The 19818-nt window shown below is 39.4% G+C and overlaps 2 protein-coding genes across 2 annotated transcripts; one reads left to right on the top strand and one right to left on the bottom strand.

Annotated features, from left to right (window-relative positions):
• LOC110045456 (uncharacterized) lies at nt 1-5819 on the top strand. Its single transcript, XM_089276001.1, has 7 exons — nt 1-597; nt 834-888; nt 1376-1482; nt 2111-2345; nt 2853-3609; nt 4100-4141; nt 4522-5819. The coding sequence occupies exons 1-7, from the start codon at nt 481-483 to the stop codon at nt 4580-4582; spliced, it is 1374 nt and encodes a 457-aa protein (XP_089132127.1). The 5' UTR covers nt 1-480; the 3' UTR covers nt 4583-5819.
• Nucleotides 4898-19542, bottom strand: LOC110045479 (TBC1 domain family member 30-like). The gene is made up of 9 exons (XM_089276000.1): nt 19098-19542; nt 18513-18677; nt 15559-15620; nt 13524-13589; nt 12286-12405; nt 10848-11033; nt 9924-10267; nt 9107-9212; nt 4898-8067 (listed from the first exon to the last, which is right to left on the bottom strand). Exons 1-9 carry the CDS (start codon nt 19519-19521, stop codon nt 6622-6624), a joined length of 2919 nt encoding a protein of 972 aa, XP_089132126.1. The 5' UTR covers nt 19522-19542; the 3' UTR covers nt 4898-6621.
• Nucleotides 19543-19818: the final 276 nt, after the last annotated feature.

Below are 19818 nucleotides of genomic sequence, written 5' to 3'. Positions count from 1 at the left end.
TGTTTTATTTTGTTTTTTTTTTCAAGTAAATTCTTATTCAAGCCTAGTAGCTAATCAGGCCGAAGCATACATTTATCTCCACCCTCTATAGCATGAACATATGCTAATGCTACTTTCCTCTTCCCTCTGAAATGGAAGCTAGTCTGATCTATGACTGGTTATTAACCTACCCTCCCTCACCTCTGAAGAAGGGTGTTTGTAGTAATTGCATTACCTAGCACATTTTTTTAGCTTGTTCCTTTAATTTTGATTTATTCATTTCTCCGAAGTAGAGAGAAACTGTGGGAGTGATAGGTTTTAGGTACAATGTGGTTAACTTCCTCCTATCCAACTGAAGCCGATATAACTAACGTCACTAGCCCCGCTACAGCTACTCGACTCCGGGCCCATCAGTTTCCTGCACCTCCCTTGGGTAAACTGATCAACGTTTCAGCAAAAGAAAAACACGTACAACGAAACAAAATATAACACTCTAATACTATGTTTCACCAATTGAAAGAGCTTGAAAGTAATGTTGCTTCCTTAATGCAACCCACATGTGGCCATGAATGCTGCAAGCAAGGCGTGGTCTCCAAAGCCAAGAAAAAGAGGCCAGAAGTAAGTTACTTTTTGTCTTCCTAAAATCTTTACCTAACCATGAAAACACGACCAGTCCACAACCACCAGGCTTCACTTCGAAGAATCATAACAGCACCACATGAAATTACTGCTAGATATACTACAGAAATGAAAGTTAGATCCACCTTAAACAGCGCAATAAACAGTGCTACTTTAAAGCTTAGCTTACTTTAGTACAGAAAGGTTAATAGAGCATTCCTAACTTCACCGTTTAGATAGACCAGAATGAGGAACCAAACCGTTTACCATCCAAGAGTACACCAACCAAAGGTAACTCGCTTTCAACCCGCAACTAAGTCGAATACAAGATAATCAATCACCTAATGATGGTCAGGACCGTTGGCGCGCGTCTCCACTGCTTGCATTATGCGAGTGTACTTAATACGACAAATCCTACGCCTAATGCAAGGGCAAAAATGCCTTAAAATGGATTGAAACAAATGGTGTCTCAATATAAGCCTCTGATTATTTATCAAATGACATCAGACCATATGTAAACAGTCAAAATTTACAAGACTCTCTACATCAGAGTGAACGTTAAATTTGGGACCCCGTTATATATTTATTTGTTATTACGAAGCTGGTGGTTTTCTAAGATTAGATGGGACGAATGAAATTTCAGGTTATGTGCAGGGGGCCGTGCAGGGGTTGAATAAGTTGAATAACCATTACCAAAACAAAGTAAAGTCTCAGCATGTTAGCAGCCATAGCTAGCCATGCACGGAGAGCTCTATTGGTAACTTAGGCTGTTTTACAGATGTAGTCAGAAAGAATGCAGAAGAGAGAAGTAACATAGACATGTTCTTGAAAAATCTTCACCAAAGAACTCAAGCGATCCCTGGAACACCAGCTAAACGTCTGAAGGTAACTATCGACTAGCTAACTACTCTCATGTTATCTAAGCAATAGAGCACTTTTTTCGTGTTTGCATAGTCTTATCTAAACACGGGGGGATCGGAGAATTCGAGACAGTATGCAAACCAAGAAGAGAAGTCACCCAACCCCCGGCCCTGATGTTTATATTGTAACATATTTTTCAAGAATGCGCGCGAATCTAAAACGTCACAACCGTGTTTACATCCTTTCATCTAACACACCTATCGACCAATGAGAGCGCGCGTAGCATCTCAGTTATTTTATACAGCGAGTTCGGTTGTCCGATCATTTCTATCTAATTAGTCCTCTTTTACCTTCCTGTACCCCCTTGCTTTCTTACCTCCATTCGAATAAAAGTAAAATAATTTTTGCAATATTGACTTTTAAAAATGGAAAAACAGATTAAATTTATTTGAAATACCAATCTGAATGCCAATTTCCAATAGACCATCAGTAGTTATTTTTTCACTGTTAAAACTCTATGAGGGAGAGTCCTGATTAGTGACTTAAAGTAAAATGAATTTCTTTTAGTATGTATTTTATTTTGGATAACCACATAGGGTATTATGATCGATACAATGCAATGGTGCTACCTAATGAAATTTCTGTTGTTAAGATGTCAGGGCAAGAGACTGGAGAAACCAGTTTCGTGGATTTAACTCTTGATGAAAGATTTGGGTACTCTCGCAAGACGCCATTTCACCATCAGGTGGATACCGCTGTAGTGAAGGTCGAGGACGTTGACTCTGTTACGAAAATAGCTCCTGGTGAAAGTTGTTGGGACGAAATTGACTGGCACCAACAGCAAATGGAAAAATACCAAGATATGGGGGAAGATTTTGAAGACGATGGTAAACCTGTCTGTTATTGCTCATTAAAATAAGTATTGACGTCTATGGGACCTTTATTAGTGTAAAGTACCTGTATCAGTGTCGTAAATAGTATTGTAAGTAGTGTGAAGTACTAGTATTGTAAACAATGTAAAATAGCTTCTGGTAGCTTTACAAGTATTGCATGTGGTGTAAAGTAGCTGTGTTGTATTCTAAGTTGTGTAAGTGGATGTATTGTAATGGTAGTTGTAACGGTAGGTGTCAGTATTGTAAGTAATGCAAGTCGCTGTATTGTAAAAAAAATGTGACCCTTATTCCTGTCTTGGAGAGTACACCAAATCAGAATGCTTATAAAGTGTTTGTTTTTTGGTTTGTTTGTTTGTTTGTTGGTTGGTTGGTTGGTTGGTTTGTTCGTTTGTTTGTGTCTTGCACGAGAGATATGTTACATGGCTTACATAATGGAAAGAGTAATAAGAATGCTTCTTTCCAAAAAAAAAAAAAAAAACAAGCTTTGTTTTATTTCATCAGATCATTTTGCTGATGAGTTACCCTGCTTTAGCGTTGACGAGTTATGGAATGAGGACGAACTTGCCTTGATTTTAAATGATGACAGTGATAGCTTTGCCAGCCCACCAGACCAGAACTCATTGGAAAGGGCGAACAATTCTTCGCGGTCTCACCAGTTCACTGCTGCTGAAAGGCATCAAGGTAATTCAAATGTCAAAAGTCAAAAAGTCAAAAGTAGGACGTCCGATAAAGTCAACAAACGACTCCTGCCGAGTTCACAATTTATAACACGGCCGAAAGCGAAAGTAGCATATAATACCTCTTTATCAGTTGATCACATGTACAGTCAACCCAAGGAGAACCCCAAACGAATTTCACATCCATTGCCGCCCCCGCCACCCACCCCTGGAGCGGATGATTTTGAGATGACTGGTCGTGGGCGGTCCGCAAGGCGTGCATACAATGAAAATTGGAATGAAGAGCAGTTTAAAAATGGCACAACTGAAAGAGTCGCCCTGCGTCAAAACTGGAGCACATTAACACACGATCCTCTACCTGTTGGGTTAGAGAAAGAAGAATGGGATATTTTGCCCGTGTTTACTAAACCTCTTCAGCGAAGAAACTCTTCAAGCTCAAACCAGCAATCCAGCGAAAATCTCCAAAGCATGTTGAGCTCAACCACGTTGGAACCCTTGGAGATGAAAGAAACAATTTGCTTAGAAGAAGAAAGCGTTCCTATGATCGACGACGATTTCAGCACAAATCGATGTGAACAAAGGTAAATCAATTATTGTGATGAATGTCAGACAATCCAGCACTGTTTAAGTAACCATACGTTTCGTAACTTGCGTACAGTTTTCCCCTTAAGTGCGACGTTGTATGCAAAGTATCGATCGCACCATTGCAATCTTTCACAATGATAGCATGTGACTAATTTTGACTCACACGCAACTAAGGCCTAGTTCACACTAGTGACGGCAATGTGAACATGGACATAAAGATTAACGAAAATATCACTTGTTTTCCTTATGTCGTTGTGTTCATGCCGTTAATGTATCTTGCTGTTATGTCATTACGTCAGGATGTTCACACTGCAAACTTAACGACATAACGTCCTTATTACGTCATGTCGCTAGTGTGAACTAGGCTTAACATGTACCATAAAGCCAGGCATTTCACCAAATACAATTCATGACATATATGTAGCATTCTCATGGTAGTGGTACAACGAGTAAGCATGTGTTGACACTTTATCCCTTTTCTTTCAGCCCCATCTCTTCTTCTTTCTTCTCTTCCAAATCATTCAAGAGGTAAGTTTCTAGTTAACTGTAATGCCACATCACTGTTCGAATTATTTCAGTCAAACGGACAACTGGTTCAACTCGTACTGTCCCTTCTGAGAGGGACGCGAAAATCTTGCTACTAAATAGCAGCATAGGGAAAGATATTAAACGACTCAACGTGATTGGTGATTTCAATTAGGTGCGACGTTGATACGACCTCCTGGCTCCATTCTTTTTATTTACTTAGGTTTTTTTACTACCTTTGAGAGTGAGCAGTCTTTAAAACTCATTCGCTCACTCACAAGCACATCCAATTGCCTATACCACTTCTTTCATTGATATCAAGAGTGCTGTACGGCTAACTCAAGGCCATCTAATACTTCTTAATTGTTGCTTTCCTTTTCTAGTTGTGAAAAAGATCACGAGGAACAAGACGCCTTTGCGGGAATTTTCAACGGATTATTGTAATCCACTCACAGAAATGATCGAAAGCACGGAACAAGAATGCAGTCGCGAATCTTATCCGTGCTATTAGACGTTGAATTATCGCTCAATTATTTCAGATTAAGAGAAACCTCGCTGATGGCCAAGGGGCTTCTTACGATTCGAGAACACTATTATGTACTTGACAAGCTTCGCGATAACTTCTCACCCTTTTAAGGGAGATGTATAAGCATTTAAATGATGTGTAAGCATTTAAAACTTCTTTAACACAGTTCATTACACTGATGCAAAAGACGCAACTGAAATAATTTCGGCAATGAACATAATCACACTCTCACATTATTTCAAGGTAAATTTTTATTTTATCTTTTCTAAACCAATAAAATAGTTCAGTTTGTTGACTTTCGGTTTATGTCCTTCTGAGTCCTATTCTTTCACACAGTCTTTTCCATACTAGCCTTTGATTTCTTCACGTTTGTCATCTAGGAATAAATATGTCATGTACATCTTATAAAATTACAAATCAAATTTCTCCGGCGTAGTGCAGACGAAAACATTTTAACTGTTTTCAGAGTGAAAACCCCGTTTTCAAATTCCTTCGGCGCACTGTGGACGGCGCCCAACATGGCCGCCTTTTCATTGATTCGGTACACTGATATGGCCACCGTGAAGTCATGTGAACACTCGCGATAAGAAAGCCTAAGTCACAGATGAAACACACCTCAAGTAATGTTCAATATTCTAATTAACCGAACCCTTAAATACTAGCACCTTAAAGATAAGGCCTATTTTAAATATATTTTCAATTACAGTTTAAATACATGAGATATACATGGGCATAAGGCATAAAAGGCATGAAAGAGTTCCAAAGGCCTCCAAAAATATACTCATTTTACAATAATTTTCACTATTTTATACATATAGTAACCCACAGATGTGACATGAAAATTGTTTTACCCTAAAAAATATGGCCCTCCAATTTTAATGAAGGATGGACCATTGCATTTTTGAGGAAGGAGAGCAACAAATGAAAAGAAAAATTCCTGCCGAGTATAAAGAATGAGGGAAAAGAATGAAACTAACTAACATGTAACCAGCAGAAAATGTTCAAAGTTCTGAAAATTTCAGTCAGAATCTCCCCCCCGTCGAAAATGTAATTCCCATCTTATACCACTGAATTGATGATTTATATATATGTAAGTTATGACATTCTAATTTATCTTTGAATGATTAAGGTACATTATAAAATATTTTAGGATAATTATTGTGTTAATTCTGGTTGTTATGGAAACTAATCATAAATTCTACCTCTCAACTCTTTTTTTCCGTTCTCTCGCTATCCAACTTTGTCTGTTAGTTCGGGTTGTCACATAAAAACCATTTCCGGCTTCTACTCATGATAATACGATTTTCGTTTGAGTATGCTTGCGATGAACTTTCACATTTTGCCTGTAAACGTCTTACAACAACAACCTATGCACAGTCTCCGGAACGAGTGCCATTTACGGACAACATAGTAACCGAACACTACTTTAATAAAAATTATCGCTTCTAATCCTCGGTAGGAAAAAGGATGGCGACTGGTTCATTTACCAAAAATACCTAGCGCTCGAAAACTTAAACAACACCCATAAAAACGTACAGAAAAGTTCCAAAATCTTCAAACCTAACATACACAGTGTCGTTAGCACGGCGAGAAATATCGAAAAAATATGGCTTTCCTAGTGATGCTCGCATGGTATTGTAGTAAAATGTGCGGGCGCCATCTTTTCCTACGAGGATCAGGTTACATCTCATGCCGTTTTTTGTAAATTGTCCCAGCCGAAGAGTTAACGATTCTAGTTGTCAAATCGGAAGTAGCACGGGCGGTCCGAAAGTCACGTCACGTGTAGCGAATCATCGGACTCGAAGAGTTTCCGATTCTCGCTCGTTCTCCGAACGGAAGCATTACGGAAACTCCGAATGTTCGCTCCTTCGACTGTGCGAGAGATCATTTTTTGAGTTACGTTCTTTGATAACAATTTCGTGATTTCATTCAAAAGTGAGCAAAAGTAATGTTAAGGCTAACTTCGTTTGCTATCTGTTGTCCCATTGACAGCAACTCCGTTAAAACCTTGTCGAGTTTCCTTTCTGCCCTGAAATGCGTCCATTCGCTTCGCACCTTTGTCCGACAAGTGACCGTAAAGAATCCGGCTTCTGCTCGGTTGCTTGTTTCGCTGAGGAAAAGGTCTGAAGTTATCGGGATATTTACATCTCTTGTCTTCCTCCATTAGCCACGAACTGTTGTTAGAGTTACTCGACCCGTGATTCGAGCGGGTAAACACCCGTCCGGTACCACTGAAGGTACCCGCACCCGTATCGAGAACAGAAGCGCTCTTTCTGTCCACGACCTTCACAGGTCTAAGAGGTGTTTCATTGTTCGCGGCGGTCACTTTCAATGATGAGGATTCCACAACCGTAACTTTAGGCGGTTTACGACCAGAATTGAATCCGAATACTACAGACGGATTTTTCTTGGATTTTCCAGTTTCTAACGATGATACCTCGCCGTTCAATCCGACATGTTGGATTTTACGCGTGTTTAACGGCGCGACTTTCTTGTCCTTTTTAGCTGGTTTTTCATCCACAACTCGATCTTTCTTCTCTTCGTTTTGCTTTTCACTTGAAAACTTCTCCTTTGTCCTTTTAGTTTCGACTTCCTTACTTGCAGTTTCTACTTCTTTACTAGCAGTTTCGACATCTTTACTAGCAGTCTTTGTAGGGTGTTCCTCCTCTGTGATCTGTCTGACCTCTTTTCGTTCTTTCTGATCTCCTTTGAACAACTCGTTCAAATGCTGCATGCTTTCCTTCTCGTAAGCATTCGGTTTCACTTCAAGCTTCGCCTCACCTTTGTGATTAACCGTCGCATCATCAACACTCAGCCTTTCGCTGGTTTTCGTTTCGTTTCCTTTCTTAACCCCAAAATGACCTCTAGCAGTTTTAATCTTCTTCTTAGTGGCCGAGACAAGCAGATGGTTTATAGCGGCAGGGATGCTCTTTCGTTTTTCGGATTCCTGTATATTTTGCACTGTAGCCTCAGAAAACACTACTACAGCATTCTGTTGCATTTGCCGCATCCTGGCATACTGCTTCTGCAAATAAGACATCTCTTCGTGAACTCGACTTCCTCTAGACCCGAACTGCTTTGTAGTGTAAGGTAGCGGCGAATATCCGTCAGTAGCAAACACACCAGGGCTAGCAGCTGCTATGTCATTCACATCCGTATCGCCAGGACCTAAGGCCTTGATCCCGTTGCCAGGGGCAAATTCCGAGAATGGTAACAAAGCCCCTAGACAACCGACTCCTTCCAGGTCGTCAACGTCCTCTTCTTCGTCACTTGAACCGCGCCCCAGTGCTGATCGCGGGTTCCTATCGCCGGAAGCATCCGAAAACGGATTGATGTTATAAGTGTACTGTTCTCGAAGCTCTGCTAAGCCTGGTAAAGGAAACGGCGCCAGAGCGTACACCTCCTACAAACACAAGGTAAGTTTACTTCAATTGCAACATAGTCAAACCCCGCTCAATACTCGTTAGTGTTTTTGGTCCCTGTTTAACAGAACACACCCACAGTAATTTCCGAAAGTAAAGTCTACCAAAAACGTATTATCAGTCCTCTCAGTGTAAATATTCAGGAGAGGCGAGGATTTAAGTAACCACAGTCCAGACCCCGAGGGTAAAAAACAATAGATTCAAACTCCACAAAATGAAGTATTTCGCAATTACATGTATGTAGATAAATTTGGCTTGTGTCTTCACGGCGTCACAGCTGTGCTTTGGTAGAATTAAAAAACATAAGCGTTGAAATTCAGTGGAACAAGGAAAATTCAACAGCCACGGTTGACGTTCTCGAGAAAATACATCAAAAGAAAAAAAACTGAGGGGTACAAATTAATAATTCAGTTATTTCAGTTTGTTTTGCAAAAGACGGCTAGGAAATGTAACAAAATGCACACGGCTCGAGAAGTCATTGTGCTGCACAGTAAATCTTGTCGGTCAAGACTACTTGATTCAGCAAACCTTCCAAATAACCACTCGGTTAAGTAGACAACAGGAAAAAAATTAAACTTTTTGCCAAGACCTCTACTTTTACTGTGAATGCAGGCTGAAAGTCACGAAAACTGAAGACCGATCGTTTTCCGCAAAGCTCTTCCGCAAAGCTCTTCCGCAAAGCTCTTCCGCAAAGGTTCTTTGTTTAAATCCGAATGCCTGACGAATGTGAACGAGCACTTTCCGAACCAAGCTCTAGTACCAATCGAATCTTCCGTAAACGTTCGTTACTGACCGAGTGCGTGAACAATTTTAGAAAATTGCCGATTCTGGACAACTAAAATGCTATTTTTGATCACAGGCTCATATATTAAATATTATGGGTTACTGATTGCATCAACATGAAAGTAACGAATTCTCAATACGTTTAAAACTTAAGTAAACAAAAAAAAAGCTGACAAGCCAAAACCTGGACAAACAAAAATGACGCTTTCATGGAAATTTTCATATGACTCACGTTACCTGCATTAATGTTTGACAATCTATGACATTTCCAGTCAAAACGTCTTGTATAAGTAAACCCATTGTGCTGTAAAAGTCGTCTGAAGTCTCCACGTCCTCGAGGCGCCTGTGGGAGAGATAGCGAGCCTCTTAATTTAAAGATGGTTTAATATTAACACTTATGGTTCACTGATAGGCACGCAAGCTCAAAACAGATGTTTTATGGCGCGTTCGTGCACGGTTACTTTTACTTGTGTCTTTAAGGGTTTCTAGTATATCAGAGAAAAAAGAAGAGTTTCTGGAATCAACTCTACACGACAGAAAAGACAGATTTGAACAGCTCCATTGGTAACAACCTATTTAAGATCGCGTGACGATTTAAGGCGAACTTTCTCTTCTTTTTTTTTTCGCTAACAACAATGCAAACAAGTCTATCTCCTGAAAATAGCCTCTACCTGTCCAAATCTCAGGGAAAAAGCTATCTGATAATATGTACGTTATATGAACTGTAAAGTTTTCGAAAGTAGTTTGACTGACTGACTGACCGACTGACTGACTGATTGACTGACTGACTGACTGACTGACTGACTATCTCACTGACTGACTGACTGACTGTCTGAATGATTGTCCGACTCGCTGACTGACAGACTGACCGACCGACTGACTCACTGACTCACTGACTCACTGACTCACTGACTCACTGACTCACTGACTCACTGACTCACTGACTCACTGACTGACTCACTGACTGACTCGCTGAATGACTGACTGACTGACTGACTCACTCACTCACTCACTCACTCACTCACTGACTAACAAAGCATGGTTTGACACTTACTCTCCCAGTTTACCCCAGATAGCAACAGCAGCTCTTAGAAGCACCTCAGAGCCTTCCAACAAAATAGAATCCCACACGCGAAGCACAGTCTCCTCGGGCAGACATGTCGCAAACAGTGTTAGAAACCACTGCATGGTGAACACGTTGATCAAGGGCGGTTCATACATGGCGTTTGAACCATTCTGTGACAAAGCTTGCGCTTGTAAGCTGTCTAGGTGCTCGGAAAGCCTCTCCAGCTTCGCTCGCATCAAGTCACGGAGCACCGCCATGTCGACAGACAACGCGCGCAGATTGTTTGCAAAATAGTTGGTGGGTAGCACGTGATCAATGACGTAAACCATGACCTAAAGAAGAAAGCATATGCTAGATTGTGTAAGTCTTAATCTTGACCAGTCACATAGCCTTAACATTTATCACAGCTTACAGTAATGATTCATCCTAGCGATGGCACTTGCACTCAACTACAAAAATTCCTGTTGGAGACAAGAGTGGTCTTATTTGATGACTAGAACCAGTATGGACCATTAGGTAATGATAAAGTCTGCATTCAAGCACAGTGACCCATCGGGTTAGTGCTTATCTCCGGTTTCTGTAACAGGAAGCAACTAAGAGTATTTTTAAATACTCTTAAAACCTCTCCCTTGAATAGGATGCTCGTCCATTGCAGGGTCACCCCCAGCATTAGATTCCCCAGTACCCATTTATAGTCACCTGCATGGAGAAAGGCACTGTGAGAGTAAAGTGTCTTGCCCAAGAATACAGAGCAATGACCCTGGCCTGGGCTCGAACCTGGACTGCTCAATCCAGAGTTCAACTGGCGCACTAAACATTAATAGGCCATTGCGTATTCTGCATTAAATTCTCCCAAATAGTACTGATGAAGATGTATGGAGACTAGTAAGGAGATTTTATAGGCAAACTTACCTTCAGTGCATCTTCCTCGTTTCTTTCCATGACTTGAAGAATCAACGCTGCAATGACATTGAACCCTTGACAGTAACCCACAGCCTTGTTACGCCTGGCATAGGCTAACAGAACTCGCTTCAGGGAGGCTCTCTCTTCTGGAGTGTCCTGACCACAAAACCAGCTACAGCCGGTGCGATGGAGATCCTACAAAAGTCAAAGGTTTAATTGCAATGCATGAGAAAAGTAACAAAGACAAAGTCTGCATATGAGCCAAGTGGCCCGTCAGGCCAGGGCTTATCTCTGGTTTTTGGAGCATTTCGACTCCCTCGAGGATGGGATGCTAGTCCATCGTAGCATTACAACCAGCATTAAATTTGCTGGTATCCATTTATACACCTGGATGGAGAAAGGCACTGTGAGAGTAGAGCGTCTTGCCTAAAACATCCCTGGTCAGGACTCGAACCTGGACTGCTTGATCCAGAGGTGAGTGCGCTACCCTTGAGGGCACTGCACCTTCAGAGGTGCATGTACCAAGCCCAAAAAAAGAAAGACTCATGCAACCCAAGGGACTGGCAACCCCTGGGAAGAGATTATACATGTCACACCAGACTTCTCTGGGTTGAGTAGGAGCTCTCACTAGGTCTCACATGAATGGCTCCATACCCTTTGAGAGAACAAAAGACCAAACAACAGACACAATGGCCCTAGACTCGAAACAATCACAGTAGCCAAATGTACACTATGACAGATGACACAGAATTATAAGCCTACAAGAAGAGGTATACTTCCAACTTCTCCCACAGCCTTTGTCCCGCTGATGAATACCTTAAAATAGCATTTACATGCAGGTAATGGTTGCAAGGATGCTGTGTGTCCATGATCAATACACATGATGTTAAAACAAATAACTGACAGACACACGCTGCCCTACCAGGGTGCAAAGAAAACCAATTTCTGGGCAGGTCATTCAGGCAAGCTCTTACCATGATGTACTAGCTCAAACATTATTCTAACTAGCCCCTCAAAAATTTCATCTCTCACAGTATTTCTGTACCGGTAATTTGAATTCCTTCAAAACTTTTCCCAAGAAACTTTACTTGCCCATCGGGCAAGCAAAGAACATGAATTCACTTGCATGACTGAGAAATTCACTAACCCCAGGCCATTACACGGGACTTTCTTTTCACACTGACTACATACAGGAATGGCACTTTGGGCAGGCAAATTTATAACTTTTGATGTTGCCTGGACTATCAAAAACTGTACACAAATACTTACAAAACACATAACTTAAAACAGAAATTTGCTGAGAGACTGATTGACTTGAAAAGCATTATGCAGGAGCAGTATCTCAAGGTAAGGACGAAAAAAGGTTCTGACTTCTGTTGTCCTCCTCCACTGTATTTCAACTTTGACGACACATGTACATATGAGTGTTTCATCTGATATTCCTCACCTTGACTATCTGTGATCCCAGCTCATCATCATCTGGGTTACTCTTCTCATTAAAACAAAACTTGGCTGTTTTCTCCCAGTCCAAATCCTTTATCTTGCTCTCAGCCAGACATAACCACAGCTGAAAGGAATTGGTTGAAAGTTATTACATGTACTGTAGTTAGAGCGGTTTTCATTTGAGTGTTGAAAGTAATTAGACAATTACTTTGGTTTTGGTTTTGGTTTTACTATGGTTTGAGATTGGCTGAGTAGTCTAATTGGTAAGTAATTGGTTTGGTTTTGGTTTTACGACACTCAATTGAAAACTGCTCTAATAATACATTTGAGTGTCGAAAAGTAATAAATTTTGCATCTCTATGCTAAACAATTGGCTTAAAAAATTTGTGCCCCTTTTTGATCCAATCAAACATTTACACTGGTTTTCCCAACCTTTGCATACGGCTTTATGTACATCTTATTGCTTCATTTTTTGATTGGTTCATTGGATTGTCTGTGTCCTTTGTGATTGGCTAGAGTGATTGAGTATTTTGGTTTTGGTTTTGGTTTTATGGCACTCAATTCAAAACTGTTCTAATGATCTAACGATAAATACCGGTATTGAAAAATATCCCTTTTAGGCTATTAAGCCTTGGAAAATGAAGGTGACATTAAAAAAACCTTCATCAACTATCAATAAACATCAAAGCTATTAGCTGCAGGTTTAAATCCTGAAAAAGTGATAAATTGAGGATTAAGTTCTCTTTAGTTAATCATTTTTATAACAAATTAAAGTTAAGCAGTTTAAGAACACGGAGGTATTAGGAATTGGCCAACACAGCAGGGGCTTATCAAGGTCATGTACTGTAAGTACTGTAGCATGCAGCGACGCAGCAACTAGGGGTATTAGTCAATTGTCCGCTATTCCCTGCCCAGAATTTTGTCACACTGGTGTACCAGAATTGTTTGCCAGTTCTTCTGGGTGGTGAGAGGTACTGTAAGAGTTAAGCATCTTGTCTATTAGAGCACAACACCATGAACATGGCCAGCCCTTGAACCTTGTTCCAGAATCTTATGCACTGCAAGTCACTGTGTCTCCCACAAGAATGAGGGCTAGGTTCCATTAAATTCTAATTACCTTGAGTTATACGAAATATCCCCAGTTTTTGTGTGTCACACCCAAGTTCAGTCCCCAGTTTTTTTGTGTCTGTGTCACACACCAGTTCAGTACGTGTATGAACAGAAAATAAATAATGAACTTACCCTTCTTCTCCACTGTGATGGTACACCTTCCTTTAGCCTAGCAATGGCTTTGAAAGCAGCAAGCCACTAAGAAGAATAATAAACACTTAGTTTAACAATGACTGTATGTGAAGAAACAATGTCAAATGTGAGAGGAGAGAGATAATTCAATAAGGAGTAGAGGGATATTTTTTTAAAATAAAAATAATTTTAACTTATTAACTGTTAAATAAAACCATTTGCTACCAAAGATAATTCTTTCAAAGACAAAAAAAATTAATTCACAAGTTCATGCTCCCTCCCTCCCTTTCAGCCCCTACTACAGTACACCCAGTTAAACAAACACCAAGGAGATATGCTCAAGTGTCTGTATTATATGGGCTGTCAGAATAAATGCCACAGACACATGTTTTATTGAAACATAGACACTGGACTAAAACATACAAAATTTACAATATTAAAAGAAACAGAACAAATTTTTGGATCTTAAAATGCAACCGAAGAGCCGAAGAAGCCCAACAATCAATACAGTAATCAAATGCCTCATACTCGAGGTTTCAAGGGATCAAAACACCAGAAGAAAGATGGGACATTCATGCTGTCATGCTACTTTATGTATTTAGTAATGAAATGTATTAAGTAACCTGTGGAAAGCTTTCATTTTCTGATGGTGCACTCAATCTTAACATATACTTTATGTACATGTACAGTATGTACAAAGGCACAAGATAACTGTTGTCCATAGAACAAGGTCAACTTTGTATGGGAGGATTTCTTTCAGTTCACATTTAAGTGTCTGTTGTCCGTATTAACCATTGTCCACATTAAGCCGGCTAAAGTAAGAGAGAATACGAGCAAGCTTTTTGTTGGGACAAACAAAACTGTGCACAACAAGGTGTCCATCAAGCGGGGTTCCTCTGCACAAAATACTTTGCAAGGGCTGCTGCTGATTGGTAAAAGTCCCTGACCAAACAAACCAAACTCACAGTGGCTTAGACTCCAGAAAGGAATATTAACTAAGTAGTGTACACCATATAAAACCCCTAAAGTATGTTTTGACCCTATAATTATTTTAGGCTTGATTACCAGCCACTGTTTGGAAAAGAAGCCCACGCTCCTTCCCTGAAGGTACAGAGCTACATGCAGATGCGTGAGCCTGAAATTGTTAATTTACACCAATCAGAAATGTGCCTGCACGAGTCGGGCAGGTTGCATAAGATTATTCCTTCTCAACGTAGCCATGAAATTGTGTGATATTCAAGATTTGTGTGTTAGCAACATTCAAACAATTACTGAACAGACACAAAGCAACATGGAATCTATTTGTTTTACATAATAACAAAACGAAAAATGCTAACTAGTGATGTCAAATTCACAAATTGATCATAAGTATGAACCAATCAAACTGCGACAATACATTTGTGAAATTTGCTACACCACAGTTGAATGGCTCTGTTCAACTTGTAACTCTACCTTAGAACACAGCGTATAATACCCTTCTGCGGCAATAATATGAAACAACATGAGGTTGGAAGACTAAATTTAAAAGAGCATGGTAAATCGGAAAATGTTACAAGCCACAGGGGTGATGTGGGCCTGTCTATGATCAACTGTTGTACATGTAAGATTACATTTCTGGTGGCCATAAGTGCTGCATTAAATTATAAAATTACATCACAGACATGCTTGGTTGCTCATGTGTCCAGCTGTCTCTTCTCAAGAAGGAATGTTTCCTGACTTGAGAGAGCAGCAGAAATCAAGCCTACCTTCATTCCTGAAGGAACAGTATGAAGGAAACTAAGATAATGAACTCAAGGTACATTGTACATGTAGGCCACTGGTAGACAGTGGCCTATACGTGCAAATGTCTTTAAAGATTCACAAGTAAAGATAACATCATAAGTTAATTTAAAAGGAAATGAACTGCTTTGAAATCTGAGTGACAGTTTGAGGCAACCATGTCTGAATAAAAAGAGCTACGAAGGGTGAGTCACAAAAACAATGCAACAAGTGATCAGGCATGTTATTGAACAACCAATCGAAAAAGCCATCTTACCTGTTTAAAGGCCTTCTTTCCACTTTGAGGGATGAAGGAAAATCTGATTTTTGTATCCACTCCTAAAAGAAATGAGAAACAATGTATTTTAATCCACTGCCAATAAAACCAGTGACAATCTATTATGAGAATCAATCAATCAATCAGTCATGAATTTAAACAAGTACCATATACACTGTATAACCTAAAGCTTATTGAGAATACATCGCACATGAATGTTTAATCTTTATGTCATTCATAAGCCTCCTCCCTCGGAAATACATGTAAATTCCCCCAGTTACAAACCCAACTACAGCCTGGACACTCAAACTGAACACTTGCTATTTTATTGTACATTTTCTCGTGACCATAGAATGTGGGCTCTTCCTTTTAACAAGAGTATTAGGTGTTTTTGCACTTAAAAAATGCAAACACCATACATTATATGAAGAGCCTTCTATTCTAATTGTCAAGAAAATGTACAAAATAATGTCAAGTAGTCATGGTTTGAGTGTCCTTACTGTAAAATATTTTACAACATTGCATAAGTGCAGTGCTTATTATCGGCACTTTACAGTAATGGCCAAGGAGAAGTAATATGGTAACACTGAAGTATAAGCCTGAACCAGATTATGCAAGTGAGGTGTTCAATTCGCAAGTACTAAATGTTTTGTTTAGTAAAATATGTTTTTTCACCATTACAGTTTTCCAAGGGTATCTTTTGGAGATCTTTTATTGAGCGAAAAACAAAAGAAACCTTTGTTTTGCTAAACGATGAAGTCATCGAAGCTTGGTATTTGCGGCTAGTTTTATAATTCATATAATTACGCAATTCTCTGACTGTTGCTTCGTTAGCGCAAGCGAATAAGGCGCCGAACTGGCCAGATGCGAGTTTGTTTTGTCGTAACACGTTATTTCTCGAAAACAAAGCGCAAATCAACAAAAACAATTACGCAACAATGCTTTTCATGTCAAAACAAGTCAGTCTGCCAAAAATTAGCTCGATCCTGCAAAAAATACAAATCAGCCCAAAATGACACATACGCCCTTTTGCACAAAACCCTTCAATTATATCTGGAAAACAATAGTAATTGAAAATCATTTGAATTTACTTGATGTAGCATCAAAAGACAAAGGGCATTAAAATCAGCAACTTCCTTTTACAAAATGCTCAAACAAGAGTCCTCATAGATAGGGTTCCAAACCCTTTTTTGATTTTTAAAGTACATGAATGTATTTATTAACAAAATCCTAAAAGCCTCTGGCTCAAAACACAAAAGTGTGTATAAAAAAGGTTGCTTCTTTAAGTGCGTTACATGTACATCATGCATTGCGACATATCGTATGGAAAAGATTGTCTCCACCTTGATTACATGTAGCAATCCATCTTGTCTTAATTCATATGGTTGTCACTTGCAACATGTAAAATTTGCATTTCACATTTAACCAATCTACATATCAGTTTTGTAATAACAACATATGTTGCCAATTTGGAGCAAACAGTTCCTTGGTAAGATCAGGAATGTTTTGATAGACAGAAATACCCCTGAACTACATTGTGAAAGTACGGCGCCCTTCATCAATACACAAGTACAAAAAGTTAGGTAAAACTAGTACATATTTAGAATTAATAAAAATTTCTAAAAAAGATCATTAAAATCTAGATGACTTGCCTTCCAAAGATAAATGACGTTCACAACAGCAACTTTCTTTTACAAGTTGAAGGGGTGCGTGCGAAAAAGCTCTAAGTGACTCTTGATCTCATGTCAAATTCTCCTTTTTTCATAGCAAGAAATGAAAAGCAATTTGCTGGGAGAACATTGCAGTCTATCAGAGGTCACTTACATAATTATACAGCTGTAGGGTCTTTTTCCATGCACCCCCTCAATTGCTCAACTAAGATCGCCCATGAAACTGTTTTGAAATTTAAACACAATCCCACAAGCCGTTGGTTTCAAACACAAAAGTGTGTATAAAAAAGTTGCTTCTGTATGCATTACATCCTGCATCTGACAGCTTGTAAGGAAAAGACTGGCCTGTCAAAAATGTCTGCACGTTGATTAGCAATCCATCTTAATTAGGTTGTCACTTGCAATACGTAAAATTTGCATTTACATTAACAAATCTATCTCTCAGTTTCTTCAGAACAAAGGATGTTGCCAATTTGGAGCATTTACAGTGAAAACTGTGTGACATTAAAGACACTGTTTCTTGGTTACATCAGGACTGTGTCCATAATTGAAATATTTACAATTAATCTTCACACCTCACAGGGCAACAGTTTTGGACAAAATGACCCACTTAAAACATACTCAGCAGGAACAATATGACAATGCGAAAGGTTTACTCCCATTTGACAATGGTCACATACAAAACTTGTAAAATTTCAAGGCTTGTCAACTAGACCGTTTACAGAAGCTAAAAGTGATTGATCACAGAATAACTTTGCATGTTGCAGACAAAATTAAGACGTGTCAAGCAATTTGCATTACAATAGATTTTCGAACGATTCAACGATCGATTTGGAGCTCGAATCTACACAGATGTACGCACTGGAAAATAAATGCTGAGTTGTTTAGAGGTACCACGCTGTTGTAAGGTGTTTAAAAATACTTTTTAAATTTTAAATCTTTACAAAAAGAACTCCCCCGGCTGCAATGAAAGTGATTCTAATTTAATCCCAGCCTCGGCTATTAGAAGCAAACAGCGACCTTTGTCGTAAGGTTACATATAGAAATCATTGTTAATAGTATTGAGGTCTGAGCTGAAAAATTGGGTTGAAATTAATTAATTTACCACAGAGAGATCCCGTCCCTTGGAATTCTATGATTTCCAATGGTTTCTATTTCATAGGGATTTTGATTTGAAACTAGCACAAACAAGTTAGCTTATTAAAGAAATCGAAGAAATTAAAATTTCCCAATGTGACGTGATTCGTGTGTGGGAGTCGAGATTCTATTTTTATTAGTACTTACGTCTTTTCAGCGAAACCGCTTGGAGAATCGCCGTTAAAACATCGAAGTTTCTTTGCAGTTTGTAAGCGTGTTTGTCCCTTCTCTTCAGCTGTTTGACTAATTTTGTCGACAACATGGATATTCTCGTTCGCATCTCTTTCGCAATGACTCTCAGCTCATCTGTATCTGTGTGTGATCATGAACAGAACACACGAGTTCAATAAATAACCAAATTGAAAAACATCACCTGTACTAATGCTGACTGTTTTTGGAAAATATACAAGAGTAAAAAAGGTTTTAGAAAATACGCTCTGCTTTTGAGGTTATCACCCCTAAAATAACTTTGAACTAGTATATAACCTTATTATACTACTAAAACTACGCGCGCCATTTTGCTGGAAGAAAATCATGATCAATTGTAACTTTCCGCGTACATTTTGCAAAATGAAAACATTCGCTTGACTTATTAATTTTGGTCTCACACAGCAAGAAGATGACCAATAACCGAGAATAAGTATTCGACCTTTGTGCATTTGTTGCTAATTCTACTGAATTTAAGCTTACAGGCTTACAGTAAGAACTTCGTTCCGCTGCGCGTGTGCTAACCTTTGCCTAAGAGTTCATTTCTTGTCCAACTTTCTCCGCGTTCCTCAAGGTCGAAAGAGCCACCGTAGAAGCTTCCCGATGTGGTAGAACACTCGGTAACATTATCACTGTCCACAGAGTCTCTGCTGTGATACTGGTCGTAAATTTCAAACAAAAGGCAGTCAACGATGGAAGCTTTTTTCTCGGCATTAATCAACTCGTTACGTTGTTTCTCAGGGTCGAAGACGTGCGCTAAACCGGCATTTTTATTCGCACCGAAACCCCAGTCCGAGTCTTCACTTCTCGGACTTAACGGGCTTTCGTCGTAACTACTTTCAGTGCTTACACTCTCCCGTTCCAAACTTCCTTGCCGTTCAAACTCGGAGTCATCGTCCTCTTGATCCGCCATGTTTGTGATCCGCTGACAACAGCTAGCTCGGCTCATTTGAAATTCATTGCGGCGCGCTCAAACATAACAGTCGTGCGTTTGTTTACAAAACAACTCCAAGTGTTTTAATGTCCTCTAAATGCACCTCCCGAGCTAAAAGTTACGAGAAAAAATGATTGCAAATTATCTGCAAATAAAAACAACGGCTAAAGCACCTTGTTAATCTATTTTCACAATGGGAATCTTTGGACACAGAAATAATCCGATTCGTTCTATAGAGATTTGATCTTTTGATCACTGCTGTATTTTTTTCGCGATTGGTGCTTCGATTCGTTCAACGGAGATTTGATCATT

The sequence above is a fragment of the Orbicella faveolata genome, unplaced genomic scaffold (assembly GCF_042242905.1).
Source record: "Orbicella faveolata isolate gen_17 unplaced genomic scaffold, um_ofav_v1 contig_4, whole genome shotgun sequence".
Lineage (NCBI taxonomy): Eukaryota > Metazoa > Cnidaria > Anthozoa > Scleractinia > Merulinidae > Orbicella > Orbicella faveolata.
This window is presented reverse-complemented; position numbering and strand designations above follow the sequence as displayed.